The sequence below is a fragment of the Heterocephalus glaber genome, unplaced genomic scaffold, assembly GCF_053883595.1.
Source record: "Heterocephalus glaber isolate CG9 unplaced genomic scaffold, H.glaber_assembly_v1.0 deba00001457, whole genome shotgun sequence".
NCBI lineage: Eukaryota > Metazoa > Chordata > Mammalia > Rodentia > Bathyergidae > Heterocephalus > Heterocephalus glaber.
This window is the reverse complement of record NW_028258305.1, coordinates 24,869,720-24,890,098: the sequence shown is the minus strand read 5'-3', so window position 1 is coordinate 24,890,098 and position 20,379 is coordinate 24,869,720. Positions and strand designations below refer to the sequence as shown.

General features: G+C 50.2%; 1 protein-coding gene across 6 annotated transcripts; it reads left to right on the top strand.

The window, feature by feature from the left end:
* The first annotated feature begins 39 nt into the window (after nucleotides 1-39).
* On the top strand, nucleotides 40-19,192 carry Abcg8 (ATP binding cassette subfamily G member 8). Of its 6 annotated transcripts, none has more exons than XM_013070207.3 (13): nucleotides 40-178; nucleotides 4,804-4,905; nucleotides 6,322-6,478; nucleotides 9,212-9,450; nucleotides 10,125-10,257; nucleotides 10,336-10,605; nucleotides 12,710-12,872; nucleotides 12,954-13,058; nucleotides 16,112-16,311; nucleotides 16,750-16,826; nucleotides 17,448-17,715; nucleotides 18,543-18,670; nucleotides 18,755-19,192. In XM_013070207.3, exons 3-13 carry the CDS (start codon nucleotides 6,328-6,330, stop codon nucleotides 18,890-18,892), a joined length of 1,872 nt encoding a protein of 623 aa, XP_012925661.1. In that variant the 5' UTR covers nucleotides 40-178; nucleotides 4,804-4,905; nucleotides 6,322-6,327; the 3' UTR covers nucleotides 18,893-19,192. The 6 variants fall into 6 exon arrangements, with proteins under 6 accessions (XP_012925661.1, XP_004839427.1, XP_087072561.1 ...); XM_004839370.3 differs by having other exon boundaries at nucleotides 41-265; nucleotides 4,801-4,905; XM_087216435.1 differs by having other exon boundaries at nucleotides 63-265; nucleotides 18,635-18,670.
* Nucleotides 19,193-20,379: the final 1,187 nt, after the last annotated feature.

Here is a 20,379-nt window from a genome sequence, read left to right as displayed (position 1 = left end):
TGTACCTTTAGTCGGAGTGCCCTTATCTTGACAACGGGTAGAGCACACGGTATGTTTGTAGGAGGGCTTGCCAGAGAGGAATGCTGGGAGAGAGCCTGACACTGTTAAGAAAGGACCAGGACGCCCAGCTCTAAGGAACCGAGACAGAAAGCAGACGCCAAGAGCCACAGGAGCTGCGGTAAAGGGACGCAGAGCTGGTGGGCCCATGGCTGGGGAGGCTGCAGAGATGGGGCTCTGGAAGGGGGCTGCTGTCCAGGATGCCATGGTGAGTGACAGGGGCCACCTTGGTCTGGTAGGTAGGGAGGAGCTGGACCTTCCTTTCCTCTCTCAAGAGTTTCTGTCCTAATCCACCACCTGGACCACAAACAGAGCAAGAGTGTGGCCCCAGGACTCCATTTCCTGGGTGTCAGAGGGCAGAGGGGATCAGATTCAGGGCTGTGAAACCTCTGAGGTCACTTCCAGCCTCAGGCCTGCTCCTATAGGGGAGTGAAGTTTTTGTTTGCGATCTGGGGTGATTTAGCTTTCTCCAAAGGAGACTGTATCACAGAAACCTACCCACTCATACCGGGAACTCTTCTGGTGTCTTCCTTGTCCATGTGGCTCTCAAGCCAAGAATCTCAGTGGCAGAAAGTGACAGATGCAACTGGATGACTTGTGGAACCATCAGATTTTATGCTCAAAATAATCAGGTAACTAGAGGATCTGGGAGAGAGCTCGGAGGAACAGACAAAGGTGGAGCTACAAGGTTCCCTCCTTCACTTTACCAAAGAAGTGTTTACTTGATAAATGGCCTTTGACTGGGGAGAGTGGCCAGAGCTTCAGGCAGGGGGCTGCATTGAAAGACAGAAGGAAAGCAGGTCCTCACCTCTGCTTCAGCCCACCGCACCTTTCTTTGCTGGTTGTGAGGAAAAGTAAGAGAGAAAGGCAAGAATAAGAACTCCAAGCCGGGCGTGATGTTGCACGCCTGTAACCCCAGCACTCGGGAGGCTGAGGCAGAAGAATCGCCAAGAGTTTGAGGCCAGCCTGGGCTACATAAAGAGTTCAAGGCCAGCCTGAACTGCACAGCGAGACCCTGTGTCAAAACAAAAAAAAGAAGAGAAAAATAATAAGAACTCCAAAGTCCAGCAGGGGGCACAGGTACCTGGAATGACACTGAGTTGCCAGGGTGAGACCCAGTCAGGCCCAAGGATCCCAGGCTCTGGCCTCTGAATTCCCTTGGGCCCAACCCCTAGGGGTCTGCCCCTAGCATTTGCAATATTTGGAACTAAAGCATAAGGTACACGTATCCTTTATCTAGATCCTTAAAAGCTCTCAATCGAGCTCAGAACTGTTAAATAGCAAAGTTTCTACCCTCTTGCTTTGACATGCCCTCCTTACAACCTGGAGGCCCAAGTATAAATTTTAAAAATCTGGGGCTCCTTAGAATGGCAGCTAGACTAGGGTAGCAGGAGAGTCTGCATCTAGCCCACACCATAGCCTGTCCCCTCCTCTACCCGACCCCCAGCTCCATCCCACTCTTCAGAACAAGAAACATACACAGTCCTCCTGGTCACCTTGACCTGCCCACCCACAATTCATCCATGCCCTCCACAAACAAATGTGCCTCTGGCCTCAGGGTGCCCGGTGGGAGGCAGCGGAAGATGGGCCAGGAAGCAGATGAAGGCTGGCCCTGGGAGTGGGGGTTGGGGCATTGCGCAGGGAATTCTGGCATCAGGTCCTGGGAGTGGTAGGCGTTTGTGGCCCACAAACTGCTCACATCATGGGAAAGATGTGACAGAAGAGGACAAGAAAGGCCTGGGAGTCAGGCCAGAGTTGTTTGAGCTCTGGTCTGAGTGTCCCAGGGTCCAGGACTGTCCTCTCAGCCAGGAACCACCCCTGCATGTCCCTGTCAGCCGCAGGTCCTTAGCACATCACCCCCTGTCCAGGCCCAGGCTTCTCCTCCGAGTTCCCTGAGTTTCTGTCTGTGCTTCTGACTCAGGAGTTTGATCAGAAGTTAATACATGGAGAAATGACAATGTAGCCCAGCAGGAGCTGAGCTGGTTACCTACAAATAAACCTGCTTTTGCTTTTTTGGGTGTCACCTGTCAGAAATTCAAGTGATGTTCTGACAGTCATACTGATTAAGATGTCAGCCGAATAGATATTTAAGTATTTGAAAAATAGAGAGAGTTTGTCAAAACCTCAGGAAGAGTCTAACAAATCCTTCCTGGGAGCCAAGGGAAATATTTTAAGATGAAATAAGAGTCATACCCAACTCAGGCACAAATTGTCCTCTTCCAAACCCGAGCCGCTTGTGCTGGGGTTCAAGGAAGGGGCCTGGGACAGGCCTCAGGACAGGGCCTGTGCCCCTCTCAGATTTTTGCCTTCCTTCCTTCTTGCCACCTCTCTCCCTCCGGACCCCAAATGGCCTCTCCCGTCTGGTCACAGCACAGTGGACCTGAGGCCACTGGGACTTGAGGTGACCACACACTGCTCCAGACTCCAGATGTCTGGCCTTCCTTCTGTAGGAGCTCCCTCTCCCCTAATCCAACCTGGGAGCTTCGGGCCCCACCTGATGCCAATTGACCAACATCCCTCCTGCAGATATTTGTTTAAAAACAACACAAGATGACAGGATGTGCATTAGCCCAAATGAGTCCCCCACCAGGTGACAGATTTCTGAGGGCTTAATACAAAGAACTGGAGAAACCAGGCGATGTGTGGTGGAGGTGGAAGTGGAGGAGGAGGGCTCTGACCAGGGCTGCCCTTGACCTCCCCAGGAGCACTGTCCCCTTCACAGAGGGCACAGACCCTCCCCCCTCTGCCTCAGGCCCCACCTCTTCTTCCTGCTTTGAGCCTCGGCTGGGGGTTCAAGGTGGGAGCAGAAGCTGGAGTTCTAGCCATGGGATTGCGCTCTCAGTTTGAAAACATATTGTGAAATATTTCAAACAAACCCATTGACACAGGGAACCGCCCCCATTCCCAACAGCTTTGAAGCCCACTGGTTCCACTTCCGGTGTCTCTCCCCCATATCTCCTCTGCTCCCCTGAGATAACTCCTTGCCTGAGTTAGGTGCTTGTCTTTCCCATTTTTGTTGGAAAAGGTTGACAGTAGTTCAAACCTTAAGACATCTGTGGTCTTGGTACTCTCCCCGAATTCTGGGTGCTGCTCACAGACCTGCTGGGAAAGTCGTTTCCGGGCGTGTCTTTTCTTCACCATTGCAGGGGTACTTTGACAGAGACCATCGTTTGCTGTTGTCACCTAAGGCATTGGTTGTGTACACAGTGAAGCTACCCCTGACCAGATGCTGAGGTCAGTAGGCCTCTCCCTGGCCTGTCTTGCTCCATCCTAAATCCTGGCTCACCCACTCAAACCTAAGCTCCGTTCACTGTCACACCTCAAACTCCAAGCCTGAAGCATGGTGTGAGCTCACAGCTGAATTGGAGGAACAGACACGGCTGTATGTTGGAATGACAGTTCTGCAAGCAGGGAACCTGGGGCCCATGCAAGCTTGTTAATGAATCTATCCCTGGTCCTACACTTCAGAAACAGGAGAAAAATGGAGTGCCTTGAACACCAGAAATCTCATAGCTGGGTGTGGTGGCACACACCTGAGGTCACAGGACCACAAATTCAAGCCCAGCCTTGGCTACCTAACAGGAATGGACAGAGGTCAGGTAACAGGTACCAAAACACAGTTAGGAGGAATAAATTCTAGTGTTCTACAGCACGTTGCAGTGACTGTGGTTCACAATAATTCGTTGTATGTTTTATAAAGAACCAGAAGAGAGCTGGTTCTCTTTGCCTATACACAGGCAAGCAGGCTATACAGAGAAATATGAGTGTTTGAGGACCAGAAATGCTCATTGGCCTTATTTGATCATTACACATTTTATACATTGTCCAGGTATCACACTGTACCCATACATATGTATAATTATGTGTCAATTAAATATTTACCAGCCAACAGCAGCAACATCATCATTGTGGTGCACATATGTGCGGTGATGATCACAGAGACCTTCTTGAAATCCCCCTGATTTTTGAAATCTCACTGGTTATGTTGAACAAAACTTCTCATCAAAATAATAGATATACCCCGTTGTGGTGGTGTGTGCCTATAGTTCCAGCACTCTGGGAGGGTGAGGCAGGAGGACTATAAGCTGAGGTCAAGCCTGTATAAAATAGTGACTCGGTGAAAGCCTGTCTCAAAATAACAAATAAGAAAAGGGCTGGGGATGTAGCTCACTGCCAATGCCCTGGGTTCAACTCACAGTATAGCCACAAAGAAAAAAGAAGAAGGAGAAGAAGAAAAGGAAGAAGAAGAAGAGGAGGAGGAGGAGGAGGAAGAAGAAGAAGAAGAAATAAAAAGATACAATTTTTCTTGGGAAGTGTCCAAAGTCATGGATATTGAGCATTATTAACTTGCTAAGAGCTGTTTTCTTCCCAGGTGTCAAGTCGGTTGCATCTGGAGAGAGTAAGCCAGAGCGGGGAGGAGAAAGTTCCAGGCCAAGGGTTTCCCAGGTCCTGGCTCCAGCCTCCCTAGCCTGCCCTCTCCAGTCTGGAGTCTGCATGTTCATCCTCAGCTGTTAGGGCCCAGGCCCCCTGGCCCGAGGCTGAGGTTGTCAGGGCAGCAGCTGCCCTGGGGAGGCCTGTGCTCTCTGAATGGAGAAAGTGATGCACCCACCCGTCTTGTCACTCCTGGGCTCCACCTGGGAGAGCCTCTCTCCCGCCAAAACTGCCAGCCTCAGCTCCTGCCCCTCCTCCATCCTCCGCCATCCTCCTGTGTCCCCAGGAGCCCTCACTTGTCACGTCTCCCAGCAGGGCCTCCAGGACAGCTTTTTCTCCTCTGAAAATGACAACAGCCTGTACTTCACCTACAGTGGCCAGTCCAACACCTTGGAGGTCCGAGACCTCACCTACCAGGTAGGGGTACACACGCCTGGGCTGGGGGGACTGCAACAGCTAAAGGGGGGAGGGAAGGTGAGCCCACCCTGCACCCCTCAGCTCCCAGCATGGACTCAATCAGTCCCCCCGGGCCGCATCCACTGGCTGCAGGCCCTGCGGCTTCCCTGTGTCACCCAGATGTGGAACAGGAGGGGAGAGGGCAGGAAAGGGCCAGAGACCCCTGCAGAAACACAAAGTGAACAGTGCAAGCCCTTGGGGAAAGTCTCTGGAACTCTTAATTTTAAATTTGGAAATAATTTTAGATTTTTGAAAAAGTTCTGAAAGCGGTACAGTATTCCTAGAAGGCCCGCACCCAGCGTCCCCTCACGGTAACATCTTCTATTCCGTGGTGTAATTATCAAAACTAAGAGATGAACAATGTGCAATACTACTAACTCAACCACAGACTTTATACATTCAGACTTCATCCATTTATATATCTCTATCTATAGTTTTTATCCCCTTTGATAAAATGTGCTGTTCCCAGAGAACATGCAAGGACAACCAGCAACCTCTGAGAGGTTCTCAGGGACACCTGCTCAGATTCAAGGTCCACTATTTCCCTATTTTTCGGGCAAACCACATGCTACCCAAAGGGGACCTGGTGGGGCTTGTGATGGTGAACTTCAGAGGCCCAAGCCTGGGTTCCAACGGGTGTGAGCTAATGAGCTGCAATATAACCTTTCTCTCTGCCACTTATTAGCTGTGTGACCTTGAGCAAGTTACTTAACTGCTCTGAGGCTCATCTATAAAACAGATTATAATTGTACCTGTGCTATAGATTTGTAACGAAGATTGAATGAGATAATAGCTATAAAATGGTTAACATAATGTCTTGCACACAGTAAACACCTCAAAGTGATTAGTAAATTACTGTCATGAAGTGCAGACAGTCCGCTTTTTTTTTCTTCTTTTTTTCTTTTTTTCCTGTTCTGCTATTGCACCTAATTTCTAGTCCTTTTGTCTCCAGACTTGGGAAAGGCAGCATCAGGTTCAGCTCAGGATGGTGGTGGTCCATCTCCATATTTGTTTTCTTTCTGTTTTTGTTTTATATTACTAGAGATTGAACCTAGGGCCTTTGCACTGAGCTACATCCTCAGCCCTTTTTACATATTTTTAAATTTTGAGACAGGGTCTTGCTAAGTCACAAAGTTGCCCAGGCTGGACTTGAACTTGCAGTCCTTCTGTCTCAGCCTCCCAGAGTACTGGGATTACAGGCATGTGCCACTATGCCCCCGGCTGCACCTCTGTGTTTGAGAGAACCTGGGTGGGGAGGGCTTGGCCTCTTGTGTATCAGCAGGGACATCCCCTTCGGAGGGAGCGCACACACGGGTAGCTGAGCAGAGCTGCTGACACGGCTCCCTGAGGAACTCTCTGCCGTCTCTCTCCCTGAAGGTAGACATGGCCTCCCAGGTGCCTTGGTTTGAGCAGCTGGCTCAGTTCAGGATCCCTTGGATGTCGAAGAAGAGTCAAGATTCTGATGAGCTGGGCATTCAGAACCTGAGCTTCCGAGTGAGAAGTGGACAGATGCTGGCCATCATTGGAAGCTCAGGTACCACTGCAGGCAGACAGGGCAGGGGCAGTGGCTTCTCTCTTCTAGGATGCAAAACGGTCCTTTGGAAAAATGAATACTTCTTGCAGAACTCTTTGCTGACTAGTAGACCGGTGTAGCACAGTGGCCTCAAGCGACAGACCTGGGCTCAAAGTCCAGCTCTTCCCTTTACAGGCTCCAGATGGTTGGTACTAGTATAAATCATGAGCTGCCTCCTGTCCACCGGAAGCTGCACCTGCAATGTCTATCTCTAGATACCCGGGACCAACTGGACCATCAGACAGCTTCAGAACTTCATGTTCTCTGCTGGGACTCCTCCAACCACAAGGGCACTCGCTCGGGTCATGGCCCATCACTGCGGGCCTCCCTCCAAAGCCAGGCGCAACCTTCAACCTCTCAAAAAGAGCCAGATTTTTGGATTGCTTCAGACACTTCCCCAGAGAAAATTTAAAATTCCAGAATGTCAGAGCTGGGAAGCATTTTTAGAGGAAGATTTTCAAATTATCTAGTCCTCAGCATTTCTTGAGTGTGCCTTTGCATACACACAAACACACACAAACACACACACACACACGCACTCATTCTCCTTCATTTGACAGATGAGGACACTACGTTGAGTTAGTCTCCTAATGACACACATTCAGTGCAGAGCTAGAACTTGAACTTGGTTTCCCGATTCTCAGAACTAAGTGTTTCCTCCTAGGACATCTTACATAGTGTTAGAGCACTTTATACCTTTTAATTAATCATTTCCAGAGGTAAAGATTACTCAATGTATTTAACATCGACTCCAAACTTTTATAGCCTTCTGATAGAGAAGTTCTGTTTATTGTCTAACCAAAGATCAAATGAATTACTGTCTGTAAATGCACTTTGTAACTGAAACAATATGCACAATCATTAAGTCCCTCCCACTCTGACCCTGATTCTGACCTAACCAAGGATTATTTTTATTTGTAACTGCTGGTGGCTTTTCTTGTTTTATCTGCCTTTTCTCCCTAAACTGAGCATCAGGGGAGACGTGGGCTCTTACTGAGAGTCATCCAGGTGAACAGTTCGTACGTGAAGCCCTGCCTGTGAGTACTCAACCTTTGATATATGATTAAGAAAAGTGAAATCCAAGAGGCTGGGCAGGAAGTACACTGAGTAATCTAATCTGGGACTTTTGACTCCGAGTGCAGTGTCATTTAGTTTCAAGCTACTTGGATGAAATTATTAAAGTGCGTAGGAAGGTTTATACATTATACTTCCTGTGACTTTTATTACACACACACACACACACACACACAAATGCTGGCCATAATTATTTTTTAAAAATCAACCCCAAGCATTTAGTGTCCTTGATAGAATCTGCAATGCTGGAAGTGTTTTCCAGTTAATGAATTTGGTGATAGGGAGATGCCAGCTATTCTATCAAGGTCTTGAGTGTCCGTAGGTATTTTAACCTAGTTTATCGAGGTTCTCTCCAAAAGCACCAGGCACCTTCCATTGGAAAGGCTGCCCACATGTCTAACAAAGTTTTGCTTAGAAATAGGGTCTTCCTGCTCTCTGACCAGGAATCTCAATGACCATGTGAACATTGGTGAAATCTCCTCACTCCTAGACCCTGAAGCCAATGTCCCAGGCTGAACAGGGAGCAGGCCTGGGTCCCTCTCTCTGGCTCCTCTCCCATTTGCTCCACCTAAATTCTCAGGGGTCCTAAATGAGGTGCACCTGGGAGGCAGCGGGCGGGCCCCTTCCACTCTGCACCTCTAGGGAGTGAGCAGGAGGATCACATTGGGCGGGACTTGCCACATGTTTTATATTAGCACTTGTTTGAAAACAACTTGAAAATTTTTCCTTCCAAAAGGAATATACAATAAGGAAATCCAAATCCCACCCAGGTAACTGGACAGGGGTGATTTTCAGCTCCACTATAGGAAGGGGTTTCCAAGTCAGAGCCCAGTTTGCATTCACAGTTCAAATAGCTGTCAAGGGATGAGTCTCACTGAGTGCTCCAATCTGACGCTTAGTTCCCCAAATCAATAGCAACTGGTACGGCATTCAGAAGTAGACGGTATTGAGGGCAGGAGGTCTTTCTTTTAAGAGAGAATAAAAAGAGCTACTGATAAAAATAAGAGAGAAGTGTGGAGATACCTTCAGAACCTGTGTAAACACTGCTTTAAAATCATTTCCACATCTATTACTTCCCTATTATTTTTCCCCTTTATTTCTCAAAATAGGTTCTGGTTTTGCATTTTTAAGATACCCTATGAATGTTCCCAGTTAGTCCTTCCCACAGAGCCAGCTTCTGAGCCAGACGACAATGAATGATGACACATCGCTGGCATGTTCGCCAGGCAGAAACAGTTCCACTTCACGGAGCAATTAACCCCAGCCTTGCTTGAGAGAAAGAACATCCATAGCAGTGGGAGGGAACAGAGGCTCCAGGTGCAGGCAGGCCTGTGGCAGTTGGGATTCTCCTGTCACTCAGCTAGTGGTTGACCTGGCCTGAACCCCAGTGCCAAGGTGTCCCAACCTTCCAAGGATGCACAAATTGGCTTCAGACAAAAAGCCTGAGGTTTTATGTCCCGGGCCTGCCACACTTGGGCCAAGGAGCAGTGCCATGTTCCCTGGGGCTTGGTCACTTCAGCAAGGATGGAGCAGGCGAAGGAGCAGGCCAGTGTGGGGGAGAGCAGCTTCCCGCTGGCCCCTGCAGCTCAGCCCTCAGCAGTGACTCTGGTCCCCCTGCAGGCTGTGGGAGAGCCTCACTGCTAGATGTGATCACTGGCCGAGACCACGGTGGCCGGATGAGGTCAGGCCAAGTCTGGATCAACGGGAAGCCCTGCACACCTCAGCTGGTGAGGAAATGCGTGGCTCACGTTCGCCAGGACGACCAGCTGCTCCCTCACCTCACCGTCCGAGAGACCCTGACCTTCATTGCCCAGATGCGCCTCCCCAGAACCTTCTCCCAGGCCCAGCGCAACCAAAGGGTAACTCAACCCAGTGGCGAGGCACGGGGTCTAAGAAGTCACCACATCCATACCCTCTGTCCTCTGGACCCAGCCCAGGTGGAGGCCAAGCAGCCTGGCTTGCCATCCACCTGCCGAAAAGAGTCAGCCCTGTGCTCACCCCATTTGGCCAACTGGGCCTGGTGGCGGACACCTTTCATCCCAGCATTCTGGGAGGCTTAGGCAGGGGGGATCTGCAAGTTCAAGCCCAGCCTGGGCAACTTAGTAGAGAGACCCTGTCTCAAATTTTAAAAAGGATTGGGAGGTAGGTGAGTGTGAAGTCTCTGGGTTCAGTTTCCTGTAACACACACACACACACACACACACACACACACACACACACACACAGCCATCTCAGCCTGAGCCCGTTCCCTCTACAGCATCTGTCAAATGTACCATGGGTTTTACGTGTTTATTTGCGAGCCTGTCTTCTGGTCCTCCACGTGGGCACGGAGCCCAACTGTCTGGCCCCTAACACAGGGCCCGTGAGTGGCACAGTGACCAGAAGCTGGGGACAGAGGCGGGAGGGACGCTGCAGCACGCGGACAGGGTTGTGGAGCGGCCTCCGCCCCGCTAAGACCCGGCAGAGGAGCAGGTCTCTGAGCTCCGAGTCCAGGGTGAGCAGCCGGAGGCCTTGACGCCCGCTCCCACGGCAGGTGGAAGAAGTGATCGCGGAACTGCGGCTGCGGCAGTGCGCGGACACGCGCGTGGGCAACCATCATGTGCGAGGGGTGTCCGGGGGCGAGCGCCGGCGTGTTAGCATCGGGGTGCAGCTCCTGTGGAACCCAGGTGAGCACCTGCAACTGGCGGAGGGGGGAGAGACCGCGTCCTGGGTGCAGCCGATCAACCCCTCTTCTCTGTGGCCAGGAATCCTCATCCTGGACGAGCCCACCTCGGGGCTGGACAGCTTCACGGCCCACAACCTGGTGAAGACCTTGTCCCGGCTGGCCAGGGGCAACAGACTGGTGCTCATCTCCCTGCACCAGCCCCGGTCCGACATCTTCAGGCTGTTTGACCTGGTCCTCCTCATGACCTTGGGCACCACCGTCTACCTGGGCCCCGCGCAGCACATGGTCCAGTATTTCACGGCCATTGGCCACCCTTGTCCCCGCTACAGCAACCCTGCGGACTTCTACGGTGAGGCAGCAAGGCTGGGTGGTGGGGGACCCGGGACACAGGGTCAGACAGGTGCTGAAAAGATTCAGGAGCAAAACTGGCAGGTGTCAGGGGAAGAGAAGGAGGAGAGGTAATGGGCAGAATGGGTGGAGGACAGAGTTGGCCAAGGATCGAATGCTGGAAAGGACCTGAGAAAAAGCAGCTGTGACAGCCATCCCTCCGTGCAGGGTGGGAGCTGAGCTGAGGGCAGAACTGGGGAATCTGAAGACAGTGGCTCCGGCCCTACGGAGCCAGGGAGGCTGCTGTGCAGCTGGGTGCAGGGCCCAGGGCCTTGGTGAGTGGTCTCTAGATGTGGAAATTGCTCTGCTGGCCCAGACTTGCCTTTCTCTTGGGTCCTGAGCACTCAGGATTTTACAGCCAGGTAGCATGAATGAGCCGCTTCCTTCCTTCTTGGGGAGCAGTGGCCTTTTGGGGGCCCTTGCCCTGGGAGCACCCCAAAGTGCTGAGGCATAACCTGGCTGCAGGACAAATGGCATAGTGGTGCCAGGACTGGGGGAAGCAGCAGCAGTGGCTGTTCCCGCGGGCCAGCTGGACCCCAGGTTCCTCCCAGGATGGCAAAGTGTAGCAGGGAGCTCACCACGTAACTTAATGACAGGGACCATTTTCTTGAGGCATTCACTAGGGCCCAGAGTACCAGGCCCCTGTGGCTCTCCTGTTTGACCCTCACTCCCTGGAAGAACTCAACCCCTTGCCTGTGGTGACACAGCTGTCAGGCACAGAACTGAGACTCCCTGTGTGTGCCTGGCTGGGGCCTTCACTTCTAACAACCTTAACCCTAACTAACCGTGCCGCCCGTATCCCTCCCTGACAGGGGCACTCTCCCGCCCCGACCTGTCTGTGCACTCACACCTTCAGTGAACTCAGTGCTCCTCCCTCCTTGTGCTCAGGTGGCTTCCTGGCTTCTCGACAGCCTGTCATCCCCAGATGAACCATCCTCAGATAAGGGAGCAGAGGGTACCTGCTAATGTGGCCACTGTGGAAAATTTGAAGCACACCTAGAGAAGTCACATGCCCAGAGCAGGCTTGAAAACCTTCTTTGCTTTTATCTTGTTTTATGTTGGGGGCAATGGGGACCCCTGTCCTTGCCTGCAAGTCCTGGGGCAGGTGTCCCTTGCCAGTCTGGGGCACAGAGCCTACAGGGCCTGAGGTGCCCAGCAAGTCTGGTGTCTTGTGTCCCAAAAGAGCACATCGTAGTTCCTGAGACCCCTCCTAGACATGACCTTGGCTTGAGATGTGTGGTGGAAATGGAGAAGGGGGGAGGGGGGTGACAAAGACCCCCAGCTATGCTGAGGCTGGGAGGAAAGAATGGAGAGAGGCATGAGGTGTGACTGGCCTGGAACCAGATCAGCAGAGGAGGGCCCTGCTGTGAGTGCTGGAGTTTGCCTTGCTGGCATTGCTGGGGCCTTGGAGGTTGAAGGTCAAGCACTGTGGGAGAAGGGCTGCAGTAAGGGGCTCCCTGGTGCAGGGGGTCATTTCCTGGGTTGCAGAAGGTGGCTCTCCAATGGGCCTGGCTCCTCAACTAGGTGGCCTGACTCCCTCCCTGGGGCCGAGCAGCTGACCAAAGGCAGTAAGAACTCTCTGTGTACTTGGCTGGCCCCTGGCTCCCTTCAACCAAACCCAGTCCTTCCATGGGCTGGCTGCTTGGGAAGCCAGATTATAAACTGACAGTGAGAAGGAGATGCATCAGGAATCCCCACTTTCCCATTCTTCCTCCTCTCCCACCATTCCTCCAGCCTACCTTCTTCTCCTGAGCAGGCTCTATGAGGCTGAGCCCTCATCAGAAACTTCCTGGACAGCCTGGAGTCAGGGCCAGCACATAACTGTGATGGGGCCTCTGGCCCTGGAGGCTCCTACTCCCCCTGGGTTATCTCCCTACTAGGTTCCGGGACTGGGCCAGGGTTCAGTCTCAGTGTTCAAGCCTGGCAGCCTGGAGGTCTCTGTCTCTCTCCGTTCTGGCCATTACTTCATGGGTCCTTCTCAGAGAGTGGGAGGCATGTCATGGAGTCCCCAGGGCTGACAGTGCCAGGAACTGGGTCACCCATGGCCTTGCCTCTTCTCCTTGCAGTGGACTTGACCAGCATCGACAGGCGCAGCCAAGAGCAGGAAGTGGCCACCAGGGAGAAGGCTCAGTCCCTTGCGGCCTTGTTTCAAGAAAAAGTGCATGAGTGTGATGACTTTCTGTGGAACCCGGAGGCGAAGGAGCTCAATGTGGGCTCCTATGTGGCCAGGTACAAGGGGCAGGTGGCTCAGGGTGCAGTGCTCCCTCCAGCAAGGCGCTGGCCTGACCCACCACACACTGTCTCTCACAGCCCAACCCTCCTGTGTGACAACAACTGCCAGACTCACAGAGAGCCGCCCTGCCAGACTGCCACAGAGCCACCCGGTGTGGTACAGCAATTTGTCACCTTGACCCGGTAATTGTCTTTCACTGTGTCTCCGGCCCCCAAAAGTCTCTGTCAACTTAAGCCCTTTCTATCTAAAGTGAATTTGGGGGGAGGAAGCAAGAGGTAGAATTACTAGAGAAACAGCATTTTCAGGACCATTTCTAGCCCTCCTGTGATGCATTGTTACTTTTATTCTCTGAACAAAATTAAAATAGCCTTACTGGAACTACCATAAGGTCACTGTGAAAAAATGCAGATAGAACAGGAGAATCTAGGCCGGAAACAGAAGCACTCAGAGAAAGCCAGGCCCACACGCTCTGTGTCTTTCTACACGTTCCCATGTACAAAAACATTTGAATTCACAGATGGAATCGAACTCTGTGTAATGTTCCATGGCAGCTTTTTCTCACTTAGAATAGCACCTCTGCCTGTCACCTAGTTAGATCCTCCTCAGCCTTCAGGGTAGTTCGACTATGACTTGTGAGGCTCCTGGGCATGGTTAGGTTATTTTCAGACTTTTACTGTCACAAGTAACACTACAGAAAACATCTCCATACATCATTATGGACTGATTGATTTTTCCCACAGCGTAATTTCTGTCAGTAAAATTACCAGGCTGTTCCTTGATGAGGAAAGGAATAATCCTGAGTGTAGGACTGACTGTGGGACAGATCTTTCTGTCAGTTTTCTCATTTAAGCCTCATGGAAGCTCCGTGAGTGCATATTCCTATCTCCATGACCGAAATGATCCTTCCAGAGATTACATGACATTCCCAAGGTCACAAGGGGTATGTTTTTCCCCTGACATTTCTTTCTTTTTATTCTTTTAAAAATTCTTTATATTATATTTATATATGTATATTTTTTATTCTTTATATTATATTTTTAATTCTTTTTTATTCTTTATTTTTTTCTCTTAAGTTCTTTTATTTGTACATTTTAGGTACACAATACATTTACTTTTATTGTTGGGAACTTGTATCTTTACATGATGCATCTTTTTTTTTCCCCCGGTACTGGGGCTCGAACTCGGGTCCTTGTGCTTGCGCAGCAGGCGGTGAAACTACTGAGCTAAATCCCCGGCCCTACATGATGTATCTTGGTTCTTATTTTTTCCCCATTCCATGTCCTCCCTTCAACCCCTCCACCCCTCCCTATTTCCAAAGGCTTTGTTTTTTTCCTTTTATTTCTTATCTCATCTTTTTTCCTTTCCCTTCTTTCCTTTCCCCTCCCCCTCCTACTTCCCTGCCCCTTTGGACCCTTTCTTTCTATTTCACATTATCAATTATTCATTTTAATCCTATTTACACTTTCTGTTTCTCATACCAGAGAAACTATTTGATATTCACACATGTGTGTCCTACTTATTTCACTTAAGAGTATCGCCTCAATGTGCATCCATTTAGCTATAAATGTCTCTAATTTCTCATTGTTTATGGCTGAGTAGGACTTCATTTTATTTTTAAAAAGCTACATTTTCTTTATCCAGTCTCCAGTTGATGGGCACTTGGTCTGTTTCCAAGCTTTAGCTATTACAAACTCTGCCGCTATAAACATGGGTGCACATATATCGCTGTGGTATGATTCTTTTAATTCTTTTGGGAAGATACTCAGCAGAGGAATAGCTGGGTCAAATGGGACCTCTAATCCTAGTTCTTTGAGGTATCTCCATACTGATTTCCACAGTGGTTGCACCAATCTGCCCTCCCACCAACAATGGAGAAGGGTTCCTTTCTCCCCACACCCCCGCCAACATCTGTTATTGGTTGATTTCTTGATAGCAGCCATTCTTTCTGGGGTGAGGTGGAATCTCAGTGTTGTTTTCATCTGCATCTCTCAAATGACCAGTGATGTTGAACATTTTTTCATATGTTTATTTGCTGCTTTTACTTCTTTGTCTGAGAAATGTCTGTTCATTTTAGATGCCCATTTTTGAATTGGGTCTTTAAATTTGGGGGTTTGACTTTTTAAAGTTCTTTATGTATTCTAGATAGTAGACCTTTGTCTGAGAACCAGCTAGTAGCAACTGGTAAAAATGTTTTCCCACCTTGTAGGTTGTCTCTTAGCTCTGTTGGTGGTTTTTTTTTTTTTGGTACCAGGGATCAAACTCGGGTCCTTAGCTTGCGAGGCAGGTGGTGGAACCACTGAGCTAAATCCCCAGCCCTGTTGGTGGTTTCTCTTGCAGTGCAGAAGCTTTTTTTGTTTTTGTTTTTGGTTTTTTGGTACCGGGGATCGAACTTGGGTCCTTGCACTTGCGCAGCAGGCGGCAAAACCACTGAGCTAAATCCCCGGCCATGCAGAAGCTTTTTAATAAGATGAGATCCCAGTTGTTGATTCTTTGTGTTAGTTCCCATGCCACTGAGCTTTTGTTCATAAAGTCTTTTCCTATGCCGAAGTTCTACCTAACTTATCTTCCAGCAAGTTTAGTGTTTCTGTCTTAATGTTTAGATCTTTAATCCAGTTTAATTTTAGTTTAGTGCATGGTGATAGGTATGGGTCTAGTTTTAATCTTTGGCAGGTTGAAATCCAGTTTTGCCAACACCATTTATTAAAGAGGCTATCTTTCCTCCAGTGAGGGTGTTTGGCCCCTTTGTCAAAGATGAGGTAGCTGAGCATGTCTGCAGTTGTTTCTGCATCTTCTAATCTATTCCACTGATCCTCAGGTCTTTTCTTTGCCAGTACTGTGCTGTTTTTATCACAGTGGGTTTGTAATATAGTTTCAAGTTGGAGATTGTGATATCCCCTGTCATGCCTCTGTTGCCTAGAATGGCTTTTGCTATTCTAGGTCTCTCAGGGTTCCAAATAAATTTTTGGATTGTTTTCTCTAGTTCTATGAAATATACTCTTGGAATTTCAATCAGGATTGCATTAAATCTATATAGCAGTTTTGGAAGTGTGGCCATTTCACTATATTGGTTCTTCCTACCCAGGAACAAGGAATGTCTTTCCATTTTCTTATATCCTCTTTGATCTCTTTTTTCAGAGTGCTGTAGTTTTCAGTGTAGAGGTCTTTTGCTTCCTTCATTAGATTGATTCCTAGATATTTCATTTTTGGGGGGTGCTATTTTTATTCTTTTTTTAAGTCGTCAGATTTCCAATGACTTCCGAGATCTGCCCACCCTCCTCATTCACGGGACAGAGGCCTGCTTAATGTCTCTGATCATCGGGTTCCTCTACTATGGCCATGAGGACACCAAGCTCTCCATCAAGGACACAGCAGCCCTCTTGTTCATGATTGGTGCGCTCATCCCTTTCAACGTGATCCTAGATGTCATCTCCAAATGTGAGTGTCACCCACTCTGGGGCAGGCAGACCCGGGTGTCGGCTGGCAGAGACTGGCCTCTGTGCTCTTCTGATTATCTGGCGAATACAGCTTTGCAGAAGAACTTCATTGTGACTATGTAATAAAAGACAGGAATTGTTTCTAAAGTTGAATATGATAGATTAATATAATATACAAACGAAAGTTTTAGCCATTGCTATCCTATGAGGATCTCTGCCTGATGGCAATGTACAGGGCATGGATCTGCCACACCTGAGGACCCTCCCTGAACACTTGAGCCAGGATCACTTTACTGTGCCTGTTTGAAGAAAAATAATGTAAGAAATGTAGGCAGTAAAACTACTTTTTTTTTATACTACTTTTAATGATATTAAGAGAGACGCAAAATCAGAAATGCAGTAGATGACTTCTCACTCTTCCACCTCACCCGGGCCACAGGTCACTTGGAGCGGGCGATGCTGTACTCTGAACTGGAAGACGGGCTCTACACCACTGGTCCATATTACTTTGCCAAGGTGACTGGTCAGAGGTGACAGCAAATGTAGGGCCAAGAGAGCTGCACCAAATTGTACAGATGCCACAGGAAGGAGTTTTCCCGAACCTCAGGGCTATGCATTCCCTGAGATTGCAGAGACCAGCTTCTCTTGCGGGGGAGGGTCAAAGACTTGCAGGTTTTAAAAAATTCACCAGAAGGCTAGAAATGTGGATCAGGAATGATACTCTTCTGGTCAGCAGGAACCTGAAAAGGAAGCTGTGGGAAACCCTTAGCACCCTTGGCCTCTCCGGAGCCCTGGAGCAGGTTGGTCAGGCAGTTGTTGCCATGAGCTCAGAGAGGTTATATAGCTCTCCCAAGGACACACAGCTACTAGGTCTGGGCAGGAGGAGTGAAGACTTGAAACCAGATCTTACGCGAGCAGATAGCGCCAGCCTGTGTGGGGGGAAACGACTCTGAACTGCCCTGTGGGGGGAAGTCAGGGGTGAGCTCAGGCTGTGTCCCGTGCATCCCCTTTAGCAGCCTCAGTGCCAGGAGGGAAGGCTGGCATCAGGAGAGGGGTAAATGCCAGTGTTTCACATTTGAAAATAATGGCAGGAACAAAGGCGTTGGCTCCAAGCCTTGCCTGGGCTGTCCTTTGCAGATCCTCGGGGAGCTGCCGGAGCACTGCGCCTACGTCATCATCTACGGGATGCCCACCTACTGGCTGGCCAACCTGGAGCCGGCCTTCCTGCCCTTCCTGCTGCACTTCCTGCTGGTGTGGCTGGTCGTCTTCTGCTGCAGGGCCATGGCCCTGGCCACTGCCGCCCTGCTACCCACCTTCCACATATCATCCTTCTTCTGCTACGCCCTCTACAACTCCTTCTACATCACTGGGGGCTTCATGATCAACTTGAAGAACCTGTGGGCAGGTGAGGTGTCTGCCCCTGCCTGCCCAGCCTCTCTAGCTCTCACAGTGGGTAAAGCCTGCTTCTGTCAGGCCCCTCTCAAGGCCAGCAGAGATGCCTTGGCCAGCTGTCCTGCAGGGCATGGCAGTGCGTCCAGTAGAGGAGACAGGCAACACCCAGAAGCTACCACGGGTCCCTCTCTCTCCTCATCACCAGTGGGCCAGGTCATTTCTACCTCCTGAGTCTTCCTTAGATGTCTTCTCAGTTCCATCCGTGACTGGGCTCTGGGCCAGCACAGTAGTCTGGCCTGTGTGACTTTGGTCCTTCTCAGAAGTCATGTGCGCAGAATGAGCTTCCTCAGGGGTGAACTTGTGCTGCTGGCTCCCTGCTGCCTCCCCCGGCTCTCGTGACACCCCCAGCACACTCCGCCCAATGTCCACCTCGGGGCCTGTCCCACCTCTTCTCTAAGAAAAGCCATTCCCCACCTTCCCTGGCTCTTTTGTCAGCCCTTTGCTGACAGCCAGGAGGACTCAGGGCTTCCTCCTCCTCTCCAAACCCTGATGCTCAGACTCTGCCGTCTCTAAGCTGGGCTGCTGGGTGCTCTGGGAAGCTGGGCACATGGGGACACCTAGTTAAGTGGCCCTCTAGAGTTGTATGGATCCTACATGTGGGTCACCTGCAGCTCCTCCGCCTCCTCAGCTCCAATCCATGTCCCCAGCAGCCCCCTGCACAGTTGCTCCTTCCTCCTCTCTCGCCTCCTGGCCCCTCGCTGGGAGCATGTCACAGAGAGCAGGTGGCGCCTCATGCAGGCATTGGGACTGTGGGGCTGACCTGGCTCTTGATGTCTCCAGTGCCTATGTGGATCTCCAAGATGTCTTTTCTGCAGTGGTGCTTCGCAGGGCTGATGCAGATCCAGTTTAATGGGCGCCTTTATACTATGCAGGTTGGAAACATCACATTCCTAGTCCCAGGAGATGAAGTAAGTAGTGAGGGCCTCGGATTCTAAATTAACGGGCAAATAACTGAACATCTTGATGGGCTCATTGAATGTTGGTGTTTCCAGGTGGTCAATGATATGGACCTGAACTCTCAACCTCTCTATGCCATCTACCTCATCCTCATCAGCATCGGCAGTGGTTTCCTGATTCTGTACTATGTCTCCTTAAGGTTCATCAAGCAGAAGCCCAGTCAAGACTGGTGATTCATGCCCAGACTCTTGCTCACTGGTGGGGCCTCTGAGCAGACCCTTCGACCGCACTCTTCCTCCCAAGGAGCTCCATGGGACAATGAGAGCACAGATGCTCAGCTACATCTGGCCCCAGTGCTGCAGTGGCACAGGTCAGCCACAGGATGGCAGTAGAATAAAGATAGTTGAAAGGATTTCTGTTCCCTGGCCAGAGCGAGAAAACCCATACTTGGTGGAACCTACAATGTTGCTAATTTATTTCCTTTGGATGTAACTTTATACAGGCAAGTCAGTGTAGGATGGGAGCAAATCAGGTATGAACGGAGTAGCTTGGGTCTGCAGGAATCGCTAGAACCCAGAGAAAATGGTAACAAGAGCAAATGTTTAGCCTCATCTCCATCGTCCCCATACTCTTGTTTAGCCACTCTAGTGCCCTAAAACATTCCAGTGAAATGCCATCTCTTCTTTGTGTGTGGGCTCCAAAAATCAAAGTGAACAATTAAAAATTGATTGAGCACCTACTCTGTGTCAGGTAAACAGATGCTGCCGTTCTCAGTACAACCCTTGGAGGTAAGTGGTGTCCCATTTTGCAGGTGAGGACATTGAGACACAGACAAATTCAGCTTGCCATGGGTGGCAGAGTCACATGGGGTTCAAAAGGGTTTGAGGCCTGTAGGAGCCTGGGGGCAGGAGCCAAAGCCTGAGGCACTAAGCCTTGCAGTCCAGAAGAGGTTCTCAGAGGCTGCGCCGGCTCAGCCAGGCCTCACAGTTGCCTCTCAGTGGTCCTGGCTGGGACAGTGGCCAGAGCACGGGGTGCTGCAGCCCCGGATCACCTGCTTCAGGCCTGAGTGACCCAAAACAGGTGCACCTAGAGCAGGGTGGGTTCTGTTCCCAAAAGAAAATGAGAGTCCGGAACCCAAAGAAGTGGGAAGGTGAGCGAGTGGGAGGGATGGGGCCTGTGTTCTCCGCAGTCTCTTTGGCCCTTTCGACTTCAAATATGATCCCTGCTCCGGGACCCGGGGCTGGGGCTGGGGAGACAGGGGGAAGGAGTTTCAGGCCCTACCCAACCCACTGAATCCAAACGATGATTCTCTCGTGATTTGTATGCAGGTTTGACTTTGAAAAGCTGTGCCTTAGCACACTGTTCCTCAGTAGCCCTCCTGTCCCACAGGGAACTTACACGGTTTCATTGCTATCACCCCACTCGAGGGTCACTGAGTGTCCGACAGTGGTGTCTCTCATCGGGATGGGAATCAAGTGTTGCACTAGTTGTCATGTCTCTTTGGTTTCCTTCAATCTGTAACAGTTCCTCGACTTTCCTTGACTTGACACACAAAGATTTTATAGGATCTCTCTCGATTTCAGTTTATCTGATGTTGTTTCACGATTGAATCGAGGCCATTGCAGTTTGGCAGGAAAGTCACCAAAATGACTCTGGTCCTTCTCAGGGCATCCTATCAAGTGGCACATGCTTTCCTTTTGTCCTCTGGTAATGATGTCCT